General features: G+C 38.7%; 1 protein-coding gene across 1 annotated transcript; it reads left to right on the top strand.

Moving 5' to 3' along the window:
• Positions 1-7059: 7059 nt before the first annotated feature.
• On the top strand, positions 7060-18173 carry inhbaa (inhibin subunit beta Aa). Its single transcript, XM_060869598.1, has 2 exons — positions 7060-8002; positions 15864-18173. Exons 1-2 carry the CDS (start codon positions 7588-7590, stop codon positions 16640-16642), a joined length of 1194 nt encoding a protein of 397 aa, XP_060725581.1. The 5' UTR covers positions 7060-7587; the 3' UTR covers positions 16643-18173.
• Positions 18174-21726: the final 3553 nt, after the last annotated feature.

The raw sequence follows: 21726 nt of genomic DNA, 5'->3' as shown, positions 1-21726 counted from the left end.
GATTATTATTAGACTTTGAGTATGTGGACAGTCTGCTTTACATGTCTATGTGTATGAAATGAATCCACACTTTCTGACCAATCAGATTTGAGAATTCAATGCTGTGCTAAAATTTTAATTTTTTTACCTCCACCTATGTGCAGTTTTATGATTGTTTCTGCTCATTCTCATAGTCTACACTAGGGCTATATTTATATTATGTTCACGTTTTTTTTCTGTGTAGTAGTTTCCGGGCAGAATAGCTATAAATCCTATTTAATTTCATTTACATGCACAAAATGTATTCAGACAGCATATAGGAATTCCTTTCACTCCAATAGTGTCAGTCCTGGTCAGTAAGCATTATTATTTATGCTATACAGAGGGAAAAGCTTTCCATTCAGCTCAGGTGATGTGACCCTCTCTGACCTTCTGACCTTATTCGTTCCCCAGGGTTTCCTCTGTGCAGCTGTGCTGCCTCACACATGGAGGAAGTGAACAGTTGATTCCTGTTTCAGATCACACTCGGCTCTCTGTGAGAAGAAAACAGAACGGTTGTGTGAAAGACGGGGATGGGTTTGCTTCCTAGAGGGAGCCCGCATGGACAGAAACATTGACTCATTAATTCTACATCTCTCTCCCTTTCATCAAGTGAATGAATCCCAGCTTTTTTTCACATGCACATGCACGTTGTAATGTGGTTCACTCTTTTCCATGCCATGATGGAGAGGAAGTTGAGTGTCATCTATTGTCCAGCTTATTCACTGTAATGTGTCTCTTGACGTAATAATGAAAATGGGAGGAAATTGTTCATTAATCACTTATTTATAAACTAAAAACTGGATTGTTTTTGAGTTTATTTAGTCTAAATGTGAGTGAACAATTGGGTATTCATATCAGCGATGGATTACGTGTGATGCTTGCTTACTAATACATGAGACATTTAGTTGCTGGTTGTGTGGCAAATGTCCAAAAAAAGAATTTAGACTTTTAATTCCAAAAAATAAAAAATAAAAATACCCAATACCCAATTTCAAAGTGCAAAATTTGATTGATGTTTAATGGCAGTGTTCATAGGCCCTCGGGCATCAGCTCATCATCAGGTGACTTAGGTTATAACTTCATGACCAATGATTAAGTATAATAGATCAGTGCACTTCTTCGAAAACCAGCAACAGTGATGATATTACAAATAGTGAAATCTATTGTCTATAGACTGATGCTATGCAGTCATGACCTTGCACAGGTTTGAAAGATACAAATACAGGATAGAGGATTATAAGGTGAAGAAATGTGCAAAGATTAAAACCAAAGCGTAAGGAAGAATCAGAACCCAAAAAAACCCATAAAGTTTGGACTCATAGAGTTAATCAGATCCCCAGAGTTAGAAAACCTTAAAAGGAACCAGACTCAGAAGAGAACCTCATCCTCATCTGGGTGACACTGGACAGGAAATAATGCCAATGCAAATAATGCCCTTTCTACAACAGTTGAGTGGAATTAAGCAACCAAGAGCTCCTGAGAAACTAATAGGTCAGCATCATTTCTGACTTCATTAAAGATTTAATGCTAATTCCTTTCTGTCAAAGTCTTCAAATAATAATGGTGTTCAGTGATTAGTTGACAGGAATAATGGTGATCAGTGGTTAGTTGACAGGAATAATGGCGATCAGTGATTAGTTGATGGGTGTAATGGTGTTCAGTGATTAGTTGACAGGAATAATGGCGATCAGTGATTAATTGATGGGTGTAATGGTGTTCAGTGATTAGTTGATAAGAGTAAGGGTGATCACTGATTAGTTAACAGGAATAATGGCGATCAGTGAATAGTTAACAGGAGTAATGGTGTTCAGTGATTAGTTGACAGGAATAATGGTGTTCAGTGATTAGTTGATGGGAGTAATGGTGTTCAGTGATTAGTTGATGGGAGTAATGGTGTTCAGTGATTAGTTGATGGGAGTAATGGTGTTCAGTGATTAGTTGACAGGAATAATGGTGTTCAGTGATTAGTTGATAAGAGTAAGGGTGATCACTGATTAGGTAACAGGAATAATGGCGATCAGTGAATAGTTAACAGGAGTAATGGTGTTCAGTGATTAATTGACAGGAATAATGGTGTTCAGTGATTAGTTGATGGGAGTAATGGTGTTCAGTGATTAGTTGATGGGAGTAATGGTGTTCAGTGATTAGTTGATGGGAGTAATGGTGTTCAGTGATTAGTTGACAGGAATAATGGTGTTCAGTGATTAGTTGATGGGAGTAATGGTGATCAGTGAATAGTTGATGGGAGTAATGGTGTTCAATGATTAGTTGATAAGAGTAATGGTGTTCAGTGATTAGTTAACAGGAATAATGACGATCAGTGAATAGTTAACAGGAGTAATGGTGTTTGGTGATTAGTTGACAGGAATAATGGTGTTCAGTGATTAGTTGATGGGAGTAATGGTGTTCAGTGATTAGTTAACAGGAATAATGGCGATCAGTGAATAGTTGATGGGAGTAATGGTGTTCAGTGATTAGTTGATGGGAGTAATGGTGTTCAATGATTAGTTGATGGGAGTAATGGTGTTCAGTGATTAGTTAACAGGAATAATGGCGATCAGTGAATAGTTAACAGGAGTAATGGTGTTTGGTGATTAGTTGACAGGAATAATGGTGTTCAGTGATTAGTTGATGGGAGTAATGGTGTTCAGTGATTAGTTAACAGGAATAATGGCGATCAGTGAATAGTTGATGGGAGTAATGGTGTTCAGTGATTAGTTGATGGGAGTAATGGTGTTCAATGATTAGTTGATGGGAGTAATGGTGTTCAGTGATTAGTTAACAGGAATAATGGCGATCAGTGAATAGTTAACAGGAGTAATGGTGTTTGGTGATTAGTTGACAGGAATAATGGTGTTCAGTGATTAGTTGATGGGAGTAATGGTGTTCAGTGATTAGTTAACAGGAATAATGGCTATCAGTGAATAGTTGATGGGAGTAATGGTGTTCAGTGATTAGTTGATGGGAGTAAGGGTGTTCAATGATTAGTTGATGGGAGTAATGGTGTTCAGTGATTAGTTGCTGGGAGTAATGGTGTTCAGTGATTAGTTGATAAGAGTAATGGTGATCAGTGATTAGTTAACAGGAATAATGGCGATCAGTGAATAGTTGATGGAAGTAATGGTGATCAGTGATTGGTGAATAAGAGCAAAGGTGACCAGGGATTGGTTGTTGGGAACAATGGCTTATAGAAGCAGTACTCAACCCCTAATGCAATGACCGGATTGCTCTCTTAACTCATATAACCAGCAGCTGTGATATTAGTTGGAGAAATGTATCATATGAAGGACAGTCACTTACACCACGTTACTAGTGTTAAACAAGTTTCTAGAATTGCTGGTAGGTACTTGTTTGGGAATGGCACCAACAATGGGCAAACATGTCACTGCTTTCACTGTATAAACACCCTCAATATAAAGTAGACCTCAATAAAACATTCGCATCCATTCACCTTTCACTTCCTCTGAGTGTGTTGTAATCTCTGCACTCTTACAAAGTCTGACGTTTTCTGACAAAGTTTTGGCTGAGAATAGCAACAGAAAAAGTCGTAGATGTTCCAATGTGTTATGAACATGACTTATAAGGTACTATGTTAAGAATATATAATGTACTTTAAAGATTGTTATAAAGTGTAATACAGCTTCATAAAAAATATTATAAAAAAATATTCTAATTAAATATTAATAGAATATATTCATGGTTCATTAGAAATATGTTCTTCAAAGAAGAGCAACACAGACCATATAGTCAATTTTTTCTTAGATTATGTTAATGATTTTCGCTTGTTAATTTTTTTTTTGTCCAAATTACATAATTGTGTACCACACTGGTGTTCATCCACTTATCAGAAATTTTCAACCAATATAAACAACGGAATTATTTTCTCTCTTCAAGTCTGATAGAAAATGAATTAGGACTCTGTTGGCATTCATTGTAAGATGTTTTTCCCTTGTAAGTGTTTTTAGTGTTTGAAGATAAAGCCTTCAAATTTTAGAGTCTTAGAACGAGCATCTCAAATAGGATTGATATCACTATTTACTTTGAAGATAGAAACATTTGCAGGGAAAGAAAATAAAAAAGTATTATTATTATTATTATTATTATTATTATTATTATTATTTTGTTTATTTATTTATTTATTTATTTATTTGCTATTTGTCTAGGATTGTAAAGTATAACTTATGACTTGACAAAGACATTTTTTGACCTCTGGAAAAAAGAATTAAACAGCAACATCAACCATGTTATCATCCTAGCAAATTTTTCTTGCTCTTAAAAACGGCAGCTTACCAAATATACTCCACAAAAACTACAGCCACCAGCCACAACTGAGTTCATATCTACTTTCCGTTAAGTTTTTGAACCGCATTAATTAACAACAGACCTATTCTTGTAGCTGACTTCTAACTATTGACTTCAGCATTATCACTTTCAATGCACAAATAAAACATAGATTTAAAACCCTACCAAAATCTCTGTCATACTGTTAAACATATCATGTCTCCTGCCTCCACACCACAGAGTACTGGCACTCCATTCGGATTCTCTAATCCGGTGGTCTGATTTGGCTCGAACCCATTACATCCTTAGCCAGGACCCCACAGATATTGTTTGTGAGAACTGATCAAAGTGTGGCCTTCACCTGTGTTTGTAATATATACAGCCGAGGCAGGGATTATAGCGACGGGGATGGAAAAGGAGGTGATCTAAATCAAAAGAGGCAGCCAAAAGAACGAGAAAGGAACAGCATGCATATTATGAGATACATGCATATTACAATGTTATTACCCATAGTGCACCGGTACAATCGATGCACAGACATGATGCAGTCATTCTTACAGCTCCAGATTTACTCGAGAAAACCAGAAAGACCCTAGAAGTGCAGAAATGCGAGTGAAAATAAAGAAAGGAACTATACAGAGACTTTCCATTTTATATGAAAAAATAACACAAACCTAAAAATTAATATATACTATTTACTTAGGAGCATTTACTTAGTAACCGTTTGCTCGGGATGGTTGTGGCTCCTAATTTTTTTATACTTTGTGAATTTTCACTACTGGGATTTTTCCAGTGTTTTCCTGCATTGACCCTGCTATAGATGTAGCGTCATCCTATTCAACATGTATTTCCCTTTACTATTATAATAATCTCCACTCATTGAGCTCGCTTTGTTTACAGGACCATTGTCATGCCGGAACTGGTTTGAGCCTCCTAGTTCCAGTTCAGGGAAAGATTGTGTACATTTACGTGCTTTCAACTTTGTCGCAACAGTTCGATGAATAACAACATAATGGTGTGATGATCATGTGTCAACATACTTTGAGCCATAGAGTGAAGTTGTCATAAAAAAATCATGACGTAAAGCATTTAGTAGGTTGCTGTTTTATCACAGAGATCCATGGCTTCCCCATTCCATTGTCACTTTAGCGGTGTAAATCTAGATAATTTGTTCAATTTTGACTAGAAACTTTTTCAAATAAGTCATATCATAATTATTTTTTTATCGCATTTGGTTAATCAGCCTCTTCACCAAACAGGATTGTGTGCATCACTACATGGCTGGATCAAACTTCTCAACAGTAATAAACTGTCATCCAACTCTATTGCATTTTTATTGATTTAGCTTGCGTGCAGCACAACGTAACTTTATCTGTAGCTCAAAAACGACACAGAACACTACGTATCGATTTGAAGCGATGGCAATTTCTTAACTGTTTTTATTAACGGTCAGAATATAAACAGTGGAAAAACAACAAGTTTTGATTGTATTTCACTGCATTAAACAACATGCTCCACAAGAGGGAGCAATCTTCTACATGTAACTTGAGAATCTCCAAGTCGTATTTCAATTTGTTAATGCTTTTTTTTTTTTGGAATTGAGCATGTAAAAGACAAACCAACAGTAAAAGTCAATATTACCGATAATATTAATATAAATAATAAAATAATAAAAATCCATCTTGGACATCCTTGAGAAGGAAAAAAAAAGAGATACACATGAACCATAATGCACATTTTTATTGAATGATCTAGTAGTTATATAAATATATATAAAATCTGCTGTTTGCCAGTCTCTGAACTATATTAATACATCACGATTATTAACTATAAGATCATTTGAATCAGATGTATGGAGTGAGTAATTGTTTATTAGACACACAGCTGAGTGTGTGTCTACGTGACATGTTCCACATGGTGACTCCTAGAAATGAGTTCACATGTAAAAATTGACTAACTTTCAGACACACGCTCACTTAGACCCCCAGTTCTCTCAGACTTTGATGATGTCACAGCCAGCGGCTTGTAGCACTGAGGATCCCAGATGTCCAAGTTTGGCTAATTAAACAGGAAGTGAGCCTTCCGGGCATGTTTGTGGTAATTTTGCACAAAGTGTGTTTGTGTGCGTGTGGTGGATATAAGAAATTGTGATTTAGGAAGTGTTTTTTTTTTCTCTGCGTGGCGGACTACCACTCAGCAGAATTGTGTAATAAACTGTGTGTTACAGTATTTTGACACGTGACATCCTGAAGCACTGTGGTACAAACTCTTCGATTAGACAGCACAGAATCGTCCGCCTTATCTGCAACTATACACACTTGTATTTTTATTTATGTATTTTATCCCCTGTTGAAATTACTATAAATAAATGAATCGAATTCATCTCACGTCTACAGAAGTATGTGACTAAACTGGTGGATATGTGAGTGTGCAAGCCGCAGGCTGTCTGATCTGACGACACGATGACTCGTACGTGTAGGTAAGCGCTCATTAACAAATCATGTGTCATGTCTGCGTAGCGAACTCCCTGTATGTGGAGTTCAAGCACTGTGGGGTGTGGGGTTGTCGGGGGGAGTTCCCTACAAATAGAACACACCAAAAAAGAAAAATGTGAGAGAAAGAAAAGAGAGAGGGAGGGGGGGGAGAGGGCGGGAGAGAAAGGGGGAGGGAGGAGAGGAGTGGGGAGAGAGGGAGGGAAAGAAGTATAATTACAGTAAGACAGAAAGTGGAATCAGAGTGGAGAAGAGGGAGAAAGACAGAGCAGCAGCAGAGAGAGAGAGAGAGAGAGAGAGAGAGAGAGAGAGAGAGAGAGAGCCCAGCCCACTTGTACAAAACCATTCACCTCGTGCATAGTGAGCAGTCCCAGAGCGCTACGCTGCTTCCCCAGGGCTCGTCCACAAGACGCCTGCCTTTGCCATCCAAACTTCTCAGAGACACAGAACAAGAGAGAGAGAGAGAGAGAGAGAAGAGAAAGAAGAACACCTACAAGTGAAGCAACCAGCAGAACTATTCCTCTTCTTCAGTCATCACCTCTCGTCACAGAAGCTCTCTTTTCAGCAACGAGGATTACTCTTTTTTAATCCTTTGCTTGATTTCAGTAGGTCAAACTTTTTTTTTTTTAAACCTGTCAGATTGAACACATCACCAGTTACGTTACAAGACAGGTAGTTTTCTGGAGGAACCGTTGATCAGGAGGAAAAAGTTTTTTTTTTCTTTTTTATTTCTTTTAGTTAGTTAGACTGCTGTGGTCAGTTTGCATCATTTCTACAGCCTCCTGCTCCAAGGATGACGCTACTGCCTGCAATGAGTGTAGCACTGCTGCTCCTGGCTCACTGCTATTCTCTTAATGCCATGGCCACCTCGGGCACCTTAGCATCCTCGACCTCTTCGGCATCGGACTGTCCCTCTTGTGCCATGGCGAGGCTGCGGAGGAGTGGCGCGGAGGCAATATTGAAGGAGGAGGAGGCGCAGCAGGATGTGGTGGAGGCGGTGAAGAGGCACATCCTCAGCATGTTGCACCTGCAGGATCGGCCCAACATCACACACCCAGTGCCCCGTGCTGCCCTGCTCAATGCCATCCGCAAGGTCCATGTGGGCCGCGTGGCCAAGGACGGCAGCGTGCTGATCGACGACGAGCCTCACGGACGCCTCGAGGCCGAGAACAGCGAACAAACTGAAATTATCACCTTTGCCGAAGCTGGTGAGTCCTAATCTGTATGTGTGTATGTGTGTATTTTGGAGTGTGTTTGTGAAAGACAGAGTACTCAGTATGAGCAAACTTTATTTGTTTATTTGCTTATTTATTTATTACAGGGACAATGCATATTAATAAACATTTCTGTCGATATGCCAGAGTTAGCCAGATGGCTATTTTTCACCTGTAGTCCCTAGACAGATGGTAATAGTCACCATAAAAAAGATAAAACTTGTACCTAAGGATAAGAAAAGCTGGATGAGATGGCAGGACGTTTAACTTTTTGTAAGGAAAACCTGTTGCCTTAAATCAGGAGAGAGAATAGCTAAAAACGTGGTGCAGGCTTCCTCCTCCTCCTTCATAGAAACATCCTGCTGCTTTATAGAATTGCTGATTATCAGGGAAACCCCACTGAGCTTCCCAGCCATAAACGCCACTTACCTGCAGACCGACAGGCTTCCCGGGGAGCCGTCTGCAGTCAGGAGGGGAAAAAAGTTGGCAGCTTTTACGTCTGTTTTTTCAAAAGGAGTCGATAGAGCACTGTTAGACCCAGAGTGCTGTTTAAAAGTGGCGTTAAATGATGAACAGAAACATGGGGCTCCTTTCTGAGTCATACAGCAGCACCGATCGCTCTCCAGCGAGCGACGTGACAGAGATGATGTGCCGTAATGTAACACTCGCTGTAATGGATTTCTCATTCCTGAAGAGCAGAGAGCAGAGAGCAGAGCTACTATGTGAGCTCCCTGGTGAAGCGAACGACTGTTCGGTTATAATTAAGCTTGACATGCGGTTTAGAATTCAATTGGAACACAAAGAAGCAATGGAAAAGTTAATGAGACACAGGGGCAAACATAAGAGCAGTGCAAATAACAGTCACTTCAACACAGACCTGAAGTTTCTTCATCTTAGCCAAGGGTTTACGTGAAGCTTTAGATGAGTGGAGTCTCTGCAGGGATCCTTGAAGTACTTAAGTAGCACACCAAAGCTGGAACAATAGTGTGCTTTAAAAGACACATCGCTTGTTGATTGAAGTCGAACACAGATTTACTCTTGAAACTGAAACCTGAAACCGTAGAAATGTGCACAAATAACGCACATTGTTTTTACTAGACTTTATATAGTCTTTATGTAGTCTTTATAGACAGACAGGTGACACACACTCTATGTTAACAGCACAGGAAGGAATGTGTGTGTGTGTGTAATGTGTGTAAGGGTTAAACAGCCAGGTTGTCGCAAAGCCTCTGATCATTCTCTTCTCAAGTGCATTTTCTCTTTTAAGAGCGTCAGTGTTCTGACTTCAAGTTGTCCTAATGGATAAAAAAAACAAATCTTTAACAGCACAATCCGTGACATCAGCAAGATTCGAACTGCAACCTACAGCACGATCGCTTGTCTCGACGAGTCCCTTACACTCAACACAAATCGTTTCCATTCAGCGCTGCGCTGCCTGCTTTACTTCATGTTGCGATGTGAAATTGGACCCAGATGATCAGACATCCGCCAGCATCTGCACGCCAGCAAACCAGCCTAGGATGGACTTTTATTCAGATAATCAATATCCCTCATAGCACTTGATGCACTTATTACACTGTACATACACACGTCTAAAATCAAAGAAGTCGTATTTACTTACACTTTCTCTCATTTTAAAAGAAAATACATTTACTTTACCTGTATAATTGCCTGAATTCCAGCTTTGTGCACACATAAAGGTTTAGTAGAGATGTTCTCAGAAACAGCCACAAGGGGGGATGCTGTTGAAAAATCATGTGAAAGACCCTCACCATTCACAGAAAACAGGAGCACAGAGTGAATGAGCAGTTTATCTGCTACAGACAGACAATACCTGGAGTGTGTGAGGAAAAACAAGGAAAGGACGCAACAAGAAAACCAAACTCGTTTTTTTTTTTTTTTTTTGCTGTGGAAATTCAGTGCAAAACATAAAAAAAATTAATCCCAGTGTAGTGTAGTTTACAGTCACCTCTTATGCTATTTTTCTCATAAAGAACAAACAAACAAAAAAACATTTTTTATATATTTTGTAATATGAAGTTATACTGTGGAGAAGTAGATGGTTCCTAATGTCTTGTTCATAGATTCTAACACAAACATACTCCTCTCTCTCTCTCTCTCTCTCTCTCTCTCTCTCTCTCTCTCTCTCTCTCTCTCTCTCTCTCTCTCACACACACACACACACACACACACACACACACACACACACACACACACACACACAGTGTATGTGTGTGAGAGAGAGTATATGCACTTTTTGTGTAAAAAATAAGATAGTAATTTTTTATTATCATTCAAATGCTATCCCACTCTAATATACACAGAAAAAAGGAGAGAGAGAGAGAGAGAGAGAGAGAGAGAGAGAGACACTCTCTCACACAAACATACTGTACACATACAAACATACACACACCCTTGATGACCACAATAACTAATGATATGATTGTAACTGATTCCTCACTAGCATTGTTCTCTGAACTTCAGCCTGTTTGTAATCTCTGAGCTATAAATTCACCATATTAGCATGTTTTCCTGTCAGTTTTTCAGTAATTTGAGGTTAAACAGGACCTTGATGTGGCTATCAGTATCCAAAGACAAGGACTTTATATGTCAGGACAGCAGGGACTTCAACATGCTTACACTGTGGTGAATTATTGCCTTTTAAAGCACAGTGCTGTTTATAGAACTAAAGCTTTGTGTAATATGTAATGTAATATTTCATATTTTTGTTGAAACACATCTCAAGGGCTGGTTTGTCATCAGTTTGAATTCATGTCCCCGAAGCTTTGTTAGTGTGTTTGTGTAAGAACACGCCTACAAACGTGACTCCTGCAGCTCAGTTACAGGCTTGTGCCTTTTCAGACGTTGTAGGAATTCACCGATTTGTAAACACCGCTGACAAGAGCGAAGTACGCCAGAGCTTTGCCAACATATATATCTTAGGAATGCATTGCTTCTCCTTGACTTTGTCATAGCGGAGGGCTAATCAATCTCATCTCAGCGCCAGAGGTCAGAGAAAGAAAAATACAGCAGTTGGGTCGTTATCCTTCTCTGAGTCTCCTTCACAACAAGCTTTTATATTTAATGCCATACACACAACAATAGCGAGAAAAAGAGAAGACTTTGGTTGACAGAAGCTGTTCTGGTCCTGTGTTAAACTCATGCCAGGGAGCAAACAAACTGTAGGCCGAACCGCTTGTTCCAAGAGCCTGTCTGCTGACGATGTGACAAAGTCAGACCCCTATAAATATTTTCCCATATCTTTAGGGATGGCAAGATTAAAAATAATACAACGGTTAGCTTGGGAACTTGGGTTTAGAGCTGAAGCTCTGATAGGATGAGGAACATTCAACATTCCTCACTAATGCACAGAGACTGTACAAAAAACATCTGCGTTCTCAGAAAATAACGGAAAACTAGACGTAACCGATTCATGTGTGTTGTTTGGGCTCTGCATGTGTTACTCAAGTGTGCTTGTTACATTCGTTAGAGGTGTCGTGTCATGAAACGATGACTAATGCCTTTTCTGCTGTTCCTCTTTTTTCCACGACTGTTTCGTCACTTAAGAACTCTCAGGATACTTCAATATTCTGCATTTCAGGCATTCGCCATTGTAACTGTAATTATCATCAAAACTTCACTTTCAGTGCAACACCAAGATAGATAAAGAGACAGACAGACAGACAGACAGATAGATAGATAGATAGATAGATAGATAGATAGATAGATAGATAGATAGATAGATAGATAGGACTTTGTTTTAAAACACTATTCAAGCTTTATCTTTAGAGTCCCTTAACCCAACACACTCACAAGAGACATTACATATTTTACTGCATATTTTATTATTAATAGTTCAGACCAATTTGAAGAAACTCATTATTATTATTATTAACTCATTATATTATTATGATATTATTAGATAGACATTTTTCTGCTAATAGACATTATTAGCTGGAGCATTTGGTGTATGACTTCAACTGCTAAAGAATTCAGAGCATCTTTAAAAAAACATACCCAAATTCTCTGGCAAAAAACCAAACAAACCTCAAAGTAAAGCAAAAAAAGTAGAAACTCCTAAATCTGCTGTATGAAAAGAACAGAATCACAACAGAAAATGACATTCAGCTCAAATCAAACTAACCTGAGTCACTGATCGTAAACTAATGTCTCTTTTTCCAAGGAAGCAATTGATGCTGGAAAATATTAGCTAAGGCTAACTTACCACAGCTTCATTGCTAATCTTTAAAGGTTTGTTAGCATGACAATCTCTGGCAATAAGAACAAGCTAAATGCTAAGAAAAGATACAATGAGTTTTTATTGAATCTTCTTGTGTGTAGCAACAGATGGTTTTCGGTCTCATTCTAGTTTAGAAGTTAGATAAGGTCTTTGATTTGCATCTGAAACGTCATAAAGAGAAAAAGAAAAGACGAAAGAAAAAAATAAAAAGTACAAATCGTTGTACAGACGTGTACCTTGCTACTTTCCACCTCACCCCACAGGGACCATTAGCATATCTTACTCCAGCGTATTTTTGAGGATATACACGACTTGTTTGTTTATTTCGACTCGAGGATAAAAGACAGAGGTTCTAATTTTTCTTCATCAAAAAAACGGAAGTTGATGTTGAAGTTGAAGCTGTTTCACTCATTGGTAAGTGACAGCAGATGATGCCGAGTTGTTTGTGTGATTAGCCGATGGCTTGCAGATGCCCAGCTTTAACAGATGAACAGTTGAGTTTGTCTCTCAGATCCAGGAAGGGAGCACGCATGGTCGCAGGCTAATCCTGAAACGGATATAATCATTAAGATGAAGCGATAGTGATGAGTCACGGCTGTCCCACCGTGGCTTTCCATCCAGCAACCTTGTGTGCTTTTTAGCCCATGTGGAAATCCAGGTAATTGCAAGCAATTTATATTGCACTGTCACATTAAGGTCTGATTATCCTGCATCTTCCAAGAAGGAAGCGTTTCTGTAACACTGGGGTGACAAAGGTACTGTATAAAAAAAAAAGGGAGCACATTAGGGATCAAGGCTGAAGACTTGATTCTGGTCATCAGAAGTTTCTCAAATGTGTCAATCAGTTTCCACTAGTTATAACGTAGGAGATTAATTCAGAATATCACAGCATTCATTATTAATTAACATTAAGATAATGTAATTAATAATATAAAATGCTTCCTTTAGATTAACGCTTATGATACCTTTGGGAAACTGGGACGAACATCGGAGCTCTAATTCTAACGGAACACCGTCTACAAACACTTAAGAGACAGCACTATAACCACACTGTATGTTTAGGACACGTTAAAAAGGAATCTGCTTGTTTTTGTTTAAACATTTTATCCCATTGCTTACATCAGCTTGAATAAAGCAAAGAAACTGCTCTAAAAAGAGCTTGTGGAAAGTTTCATTCACAGCAAATTAAAAGTATATAAGGCCTAGAAATATGTAGCAGACATAAAAGGAGAATGTGAGTTTATGGACAGTGTTACTTTTGTTCACTGATTGCTCGAATTTGGCATCTTAATACACTCATACCAGAATTGTTTAGTCTCTAAAATTTGTCCTCATAGTTGGCACGACTACATTAAATTTTGAAATATGCTGTCTGGTATTGCAGTCAAGGAAGCCAACTTACACACAGCAGCACATCGTTATAGCATTTTATAGCGCCGTTTAGTTCATGGCTGGTGAAAGCAGAAAATAGGTCACGCATCTAATTTATAAAGCGGTACTAAAAAGAAGTGCAGTCCTTGTATGATGATATCTGCTCGCCGGATTTTGATGTCAAGGCTGAGCAGCCTTGGTTATTTTTAGGATATCCTTTGCAAAATCTCAGATGTGTGGTGGAATTATTTACTAGCTCAGATCTTAACCAGAAACATTCATGCACATGCATTTGTCACCGGTGATCCAGCGAATCCTGCGAGCCCTCCCTGTAAGCAGCAATCTTTTTTGCAACAATCAAGCCAGTCTTTGCTCAGACTAAAACTGTTTCCTTTAATCAGTACTGTCAACAAATTAGCTCAAGACGAATCACATCTCCTCATTACAATCATCCCCAGGAGGAGAACAAAGACAAAGAGCGCCCAAAAGATAGGCGTCTCCTTACATCCTCTTACAACCTCGTTGAATCTAAGGGTTCACTTTTCTTGCTTTGCAAAATTTGTCTTTCGGGTTCGGTTCATAGAGTCGTAAGAAGCAATACAATATGACAGGGGGCCAACAAGAAGATCAAAGAACACGACCCCCCCAACACCACCACCTCCCAAAAGTAAACTAGATAGAGATGAGGATTAGCGAAGGCATTAACCAAAGCCGTGTTTAAAGAAGACTCGACCCCCTACACACCTCTTTAAGTTCCCAGGTGATTCTATATTGCTCCCTCCTCCCTGTTTGAAGACATGGATGGGAGGAGGAAGGAGAAGAATGTGTAAATGTTATTTTCCATCTTGTGTGGGGGACAGCTGTGCAAACTACGCTCTCCTGGTTATACCGGTGTTTATTGTTGAGGGATTATTGTACGTCTTTCAGCTTAGAGGGCTTTTTCTTTCTTTCCTTCTTTCTCATTCTCTCTCTCTCTCTCTCTCTCTCTCTCTCTCTCTCTCTCTCTCTCTTACAAACGTATTGAGAATCACGTGGAGCGAGCTTGCTTCTATACGCTCTCCTACTCGGCCAGGTGGGGTATAGTTCTCTGTGTAGGCCCAAGCCCTTGCTGAGGAAATGCTCGAGCTGGGTTTACTCATCGTACTGAAAGCTAACGATGTGCCATTCTTTCATAGACCACAGATTAAAAAGGAAACAATGAGCTAGCCGATGCTGGAAAAGCCCATTATTTTTAGACTCCGTTCATGAAGCGATTCTGTGTTTGGACAGATGGGACTTGGGATGTGTAAACACATACACATACCCACACACACACGCACACATGAACTGACATCATTGTTATCATGTTGTAATCCTATAAATATGTAGCAGTGTACAATAGAGATTGGATTAAATAATGTTCATCCACACTTCATAGATGAGCAACTTTCCCAGCATACTCAGGGTATAGTTAACTCCAAATTAAAAACCAAACGGATCCACTATGTTTTACTAGAAGATTTGTGGAGGTGTCAGTGTACAAGCAAAGCTTTGACAGAACTCATAATTTACAGCCAGACACTTCATCCTGTGACAGTTTAAGGCTCCTGACAAAAGTCCTTTTTTTCTTAAGATTTGTCTCAGTAAGTGGAGGGAATTCATTTAAAAGTTGGCCACCGATCCACAACGTGAGACGTTCCAGAGGCTTCGGCTGTGTCTGCGAAATGCAATGGATCAAAGCCAGTGTGAGACTCGTTCTCTGTTCCACAGAGAGAGCAAGTTATTGAAAACATGCCACATCAGTGCCGGCAGCTGGACACCATGTACTGCGTGTTGTCATGACCGTCATATGTTGCAGTACTCAGCTATTATGTGTTAGCGTACTCTGTTATTTCCATTTCAAGGAAGGATAAACAAGGCAGAGTTAAGTGGGAGGGTCAGTGTGTGTTTATGTGTTGGTGTGTTCGTGTGTGTGTGTGTTTCAGAACTGATTCAAATTTCTGCCTTTGATATATTGAAAAGGGGTGTGATTTTAAAAAGGTGCTTGTTGCTCAAATCCTGGTGAGCTGGTCAGTCCTGAACTGTGGCGTCACTGCCATAACTACAAAGCTCAAAACACTCTACTGATGTTACCACTCCCAGACAGTGGAAAATCTTTGATGTGGTTGGTTCGCAGAATTAAGTGAACAGCATCTTGTTCTTTTAAAAATAGTTAATTTAACGAATAACCTGTTTTTTACTCCTCCTCTTTGTTTCCTCTCTCAGGTGAAACCCCGGGTCTGATAAACTTCCTCATCTCTAAAGAGGGTTACGAGATGTCTGTGGTGGAACAGGCGAATGTCTGGATTTTTCTGCGGCTTCCAAAAGGCAACCGCACTCGCACAAGCGTCACCATTCAACTGTACCTGCAGCAGCTGGACTCCGGGGAGAAGCTGGTTGCCGAGAAAGCAGTCGACACTAGACGTAGTGGCTGGCACACTTTCCCCATGGCATCTAGTATGCAGTCTCTGCTGGAACGTGGCATAAGTGCACTGAACCTGCGTGTCTCGTGCCCATCGTGTGCTGATGCTCGTGCTACGCCGGTCCTGGTGACTCCTGGAGGAGGAGGAGAGCGAGAACAGTCTCACCGGCCTTTTCTGATGGCTGTGGTGCGTCAAATGGAGGAAAATGGGCAAAGACGGCGCCGCAAGCGTGGCCTGGAATGCGACGGCAAGGTACGCGTGTGCTGCAAGCGTCAGTTCTATGTCAATTTTAAAGACATCGGCTGGAACGACTGGATCATTGCACCGACTGGCTACCACGCCAACTACTGTGAGGGTGAATGCCCAAGCCACGTGGCCAGCATTACCGGCTCAGCACTTTCCTTCCATTCCACTGTCATCAACCACTACCGCATGCGTGGTTACAGCCCCTTTACTAGCATCAGGTCTTGCTGTGTCCCCACACGCCTCCGTGCCATGTCTATGCTCTACTACAACGAGGAGCAGAAGATCGTCAAGAAGGACATCCAAAACATGATTGTGGAGGAGTGTGGCTGCTCATAAGACAAAAAAATAAATAAATAAATAAATAAAGACACAAAAACAAGCAAAAGAGCAGGGAAGGACAGAAAAGAGTGCCGAGTTTGGCTTGCAGGCCAGGGTAGGGAGGGAACAGGGACCAGTGCCTGAACGGTAAGGACTTGGGCAAAAAGAAAAAAGCAGTGAGGTGAAGGGATGAGGGAAAGAGCTTGAAAGAGCACTCTTCATCTCTCTATCACACTCAGACTCCCATACAACGACAGGCCTCTCTCTCGACACGGTAGCTGCTTGAACTTGGCTGTCTGAAAATCCAGGGGGTATCTATAGCTTGGAGCAGTTTCTGTGGCACTTTCAGAAGAAAAAAAAAATAAATATATAATATATTTTTGCTACAAAGCTGAGGGGAAGAAGTGAGATGATATTTATGCGAGCGAGTGCAGTGCGGTCACGCCAAAACATCCCGCATAAGGGAGTGACCATGAGGATGAGGTGCCTGAAAAAGCAAATCTCAAAACTATGCAACTTGTCAAGTATTAAGATTTATTTTTCATCAATGTGTTGTTTTGGTTAACTATTTACTTTTACAAACTTAAAAAAAAAGGAAGTTGACTTTTTATACTTTTTTGAAAGTATATTTGATGTCTTGTGTGTTTGTATGTGTACATGTGTGTGTTTGCGTGTGTGTGTATGTGTTGTTGAGAGATACTTGAAAGAAGTTTGACGGGCTGCTGGAACCAAACATTTCTGTTTATTACTATTATTCTAATTATTCTAACTTTGTTATTATTATTTGTTATTATTATTATTATTATTATTATTATTATTATTATTATTATTATTATTATTTTTCTTTCCTTTTTACTATTTTAAAAATGAGACGTTTACAGTTTGCACTATACCATCAGCATGGCCACATATACAAATATGGTATTTAGCGAAAAACGAGAAGCACTTCAAAAAACGGACAAAATCTTATTCGAGTAGGTTTGACCAGGTGGGGAAATGTGAGGAAGATGAGTTAGGAGTGAGAAACAGACAAAACCCTCTACACACCTGTGTTATGTTAATTGCAAACTTAGAACTAAACACCAAAGACTTTAGGTTCATTAAAAAAAAAATAAAACAACAAAAAAATAAATAAATGCATATAGTTTTTCTTCTTCTCCGAACAGTCTTTCACAAATCCGTCCATGTCAAACCCAAGCAAATGCCCTGAATAACTGATCCATCCCAAAATAATTCTCAATTGTTTGTGCTTTTTTTTTTTTTTGGCACTGCTGCACTCTCCACGTGTGTTTAACCATCTAAATGTTAAACACAGCACTTAAACCAACATTTTTTTGAGTTTTCTTCTTGTTTTTTTTTTTTTTTTTTTTTTTTTAAATGAATGGATGAAAATGAATGTGCAGCGTTGATATTTAAATAAATTGGGAGATGAATTGCTGAATGATCTGTTTAGGTATTTATAAAATAATTCACCAAATATTGGAACGACCCTGTATGACCCAAACAATATCACTATTTTGTTTTACAGATGTAACTACAGGTAAATGCAATGTTTAAAAGAAAAAAAAGTAATTATTTAGCATAAAATGTCTTCATACATGAGAAAAGCTTATTGTCAGGATGTGTGTGAATTCATACGATGCAAAAAAAAAAAAACAAAAACAAAAAAAACAATAGAATGAAAATGAATAAATAAAAAGAGAGAAAAAAAACGTCAAATCTAGAAAAAAAAAAATAAATTATGTGGTATATGTTTTTGTTTTTCTTCATGCAGACAAAAAAAATTGACACTGAAAGAAGTGGATTAAGACTAAAAAATAGATATATATTTTTATTCTGTATATATGGAAATCAAAATACCAATATGTTGCATTGCTTTGTTGTACAAAAAAAAATGTGCTTGTGTTTTTTTTAACCTAATTTATTTTACAGTATTTTCCCTATTTTTTGCTTCACCATTAAAGTTACAAGGTTGTACACTAAAACAGATGTGTGGTGTTTTTGGTTTTGTAATTTTTGGTTGAAAGCAATTCGGTGAAAAAAATCCTAGCATGCAGCTGAAGACGTGGCCACAGTAAAGAGATGCTCTGCATGTTCAGTCCGCTTTAGCTCTGTCTACACTCAGCTGGACCACATACCCAACTGATAAAATAGTCCATACCAAATCTAACACTAAACTGCATTTAGACACTCATCATAAGTCACACTGGCACTTTTCTTCCAGAAATAGTGAAGAGTGATGGAAACTATTTACTCCTGATTCCTTCAGTCTTCAAGTGTTAAAAAAAATCCATAATGGCTCAGTGGATTGTTGCCAGTTTTAGCTTTTTAAAAGAGTTCTCCTTGGTAAATTATTCTAAAGGTTATATAAAATGCTCTGTTATAAGGTTATCTTGTGTCTCACAATGCATAACTGAGGAAATCTTTAGACTATACAGTCACTTAAACACATGTTCTATACTGTGTACTCTATGCTACCGTCTTTTTAAAGGCTGTAAAGTTCTTTTGTGACGAATCCTTAAAGATCCTATATAGAAAATTACAAATTAGTCGAAGAATTTTAATTCAACTTGATTTTATTTTATTTAAAATAATATTTTTTCCCCCCACAAATAATCACAAAGCTAAGCACACTAAGGACAGCTAACCATCACAGAAGCCTTGAAGGCAGTAAAAACGTATAGTATACTATAACTTTAATGATTAAAATGATAAGGAGAAAAAAAGCTCACATCTACAGTATATAGAAACGCTCTATTTGGTAAAAGTGAGAACATCACTTAAGGTTCTACATAAAACACCAAATGAACTAATTTCACAAAGCTAAAATCTGTTAAAACGATGTGATGCCACTCAATGACTAGTACATTCATATATATATATATAAAAAAAAGGTTGTTTAAGAGCTGATTGGATCGTTAGCACTCTATGAAAGGGCTCTACTTGGTAACGTTTTCTAAAAATTCTCCAAACTGATTAACCATTTAGAGTAAACAATCACTTCAACATAAATAAACCCTCTCATATTAAGAAAGCTTCATTTTTAGAAAACAAACGTCTTTAATAACTCTTACAGTTGTAATTCTAAGGAATCCTTAAACTACCTCGGGTCATGGGGAGCCTGTGCCTATCTCAGGCGTCATCGGGCATCAAGGCGGGATACACCCTGGACGGAGTGCCAACCCATCGCAGGGCACACACACACACTCTCATTCACTCACGCAATCACAAACTACGGACAATTTTTTCCAGAGATGCCAGTCAACCTACCATGCATGTCTTTGGACCGGGGGAGAAAACAGGAGTACCCGGAGGTAACTATGAGCTTTATCCGAGGCGCGATTATTGCTAGTTGAAACTTTACCTTGCAGTTAAATATAAAAAATAATCCAATGTAAACCCTTATAAATAGCAAAGAATTAAGGATAGGAACCCCAAAAGGGATTTATCTTTTTACTTTCTTATGGAAAGGCTAATAATGGAAAGCAAAACTACTAACGATACTAATGATACTAATAATACAATCAAAATATGATAAGCCCACTTATAGTTTAGTTTAAACCAAACTATTACATTTATTAGATTTTAAATCTATTTTTATTTAACAAAGCTAAAGAAAAAAGAACACTGGTTCGTAATACATTTTTCTCTTTGAAAATGACTGAAAATGAAAGTTTGAGAGATGTGATAAAAGAATTAATATGTTTTGTTCTATTTAGCCATTAGTGCATTTAAACAACGATCTCTGACTGCATTACCACTGGAAGGAGTAATCATGCACTCTGAGTACTGTAGACATATACTTGTCTAAAATGAACGTGTTGTACTAGTTTAGGCAACACAGCTTTAATAGTAGCACACTGCAACTTCAAAGGAGCTCCAGTGGCTACTAAGGAAACAGTCCCAAACCACATACAAGTTGGATGACAGTTTACATGTTAAATTGGCATGATTATCTGCACACAAATCCAGATGGTGACTATATTAAGAAGCGCTGCATGGAAACACTGAGCAAAGTTGGGGTGGTGTTGTAGGAAGTGGACCAGCCATGCCAGTCTTCTAGCCGCTAATCAAACAATGCTGACACACTGCAAAACATCCTCTTGATGAAGACGAACACCCAAACACAAGCACACACACACACACACACACACACACACAACATAACATTTATAAAGTTGACAGGCAGTTAGCACGGACGACTTAAGATGGTATAAGGCAATGTTTCATATTGACTGTTTAAAAATAGAGCCGCCTCTAGCTAATGACAGAGGGGGACACCAAAATGGCTGACAGATGATAATACTCCTTCAGGAGCCGATCAAAGGGCACGACAAACCAAAAGCGCAGGAGTTCCCTTTGAGGAAAGGACTGTGCAGGCAGGAGACCATAAGATGGTCATTTATTTAGAATACACACTCGTTCCCATTCAATTTAATCCTTACCAGCATGCTGAGTTACTGAAATAAAAAAAACAGAGGCTCAGATCATTAGTTTTGACAGCTCTTACTGGAGATTTTTTTCAGAGACATTATAAGTTGTTAGGCTTTGACTGTCAGTATTTGTTAAGCTGTTTCGATGTCTTGACCTCAGTCTTAACAAAACAGCAGTGCAATACTTTGGTTTGGCATCATGCATACAGCTTAAAACAGCAGGCCAACAATACTAGTGAGTCTGTTGACAATGAGAATCTGAATATAAACTTAAATTGGGAAAGAAGGGGAAACAATGGCAGTGTGTGTGTGTGTGTGTTAGAGAAGGGTGTGTGGGGGTGTTGTGCAAGGTGTTGCTTCAACATCCCAAGCAAGGCAAAGATGAATGGCCTACGCAGTGCTTGAAGACACACGCTGTAATTACATGACACGGTTGCTTACATTGGCCAGAATTTTGGAAAATGTCTGGAAGCATATGCTTAGTGGTATCCAGTTTGTATTGTATAGTTAGGATATGTTTCATTTGCAGATGACAATGGAGTGCCCAGTGGAAGCTTACTGTCAGAGTGGATTTTATTTTTAATGACAATTTTAACAAGCATTTTATTTCAGCATTGGAAGTAAAGTTGATGTATACAACAGAATACTGTATATCAGAAAAGGTCACAA

Source organism: Tachysurus vachellii, chromosome 5, assembly GCF_030014155.1.
Source record: "Tachysurus vachellii isolate PV-2020 chromosome 5, HZAU_Pvac_v1, whole genome shotgun sequence".
In the NCBI taxonomy this organism is placed as follows: domain Eukaryota; kingdom Metazoa; phylum Chordata; class Actinopteri; order Siluriformes; family Bagridae; genus Tachysurus; species Tachysurus vachellii.
The sequence above is the reverse complement of the archived record's forward strand: the minus strand, read 5'-3'. Positions and strand labels throughout refer to the sequence as shown.

What these genes read in the sequence shown, in the direction of transcription:
- inhbaa (XM_060869598.1), top strand. Translation starts at nt 7,588, where the DNA reads ATGACGCTACTGCCTGCAATGAGTGTAGCACTGCTGCTCCTGGCTCAC. An exon ending in TATCACCTTTGCCGAAGCTG is followed by an intron (nt 8,003 to 15,863) that starts GTGAGTCCTAAT and finishes TTCCTCTCTCAG; the next exon opens with GTGAAACCCCGGGTCTGATA.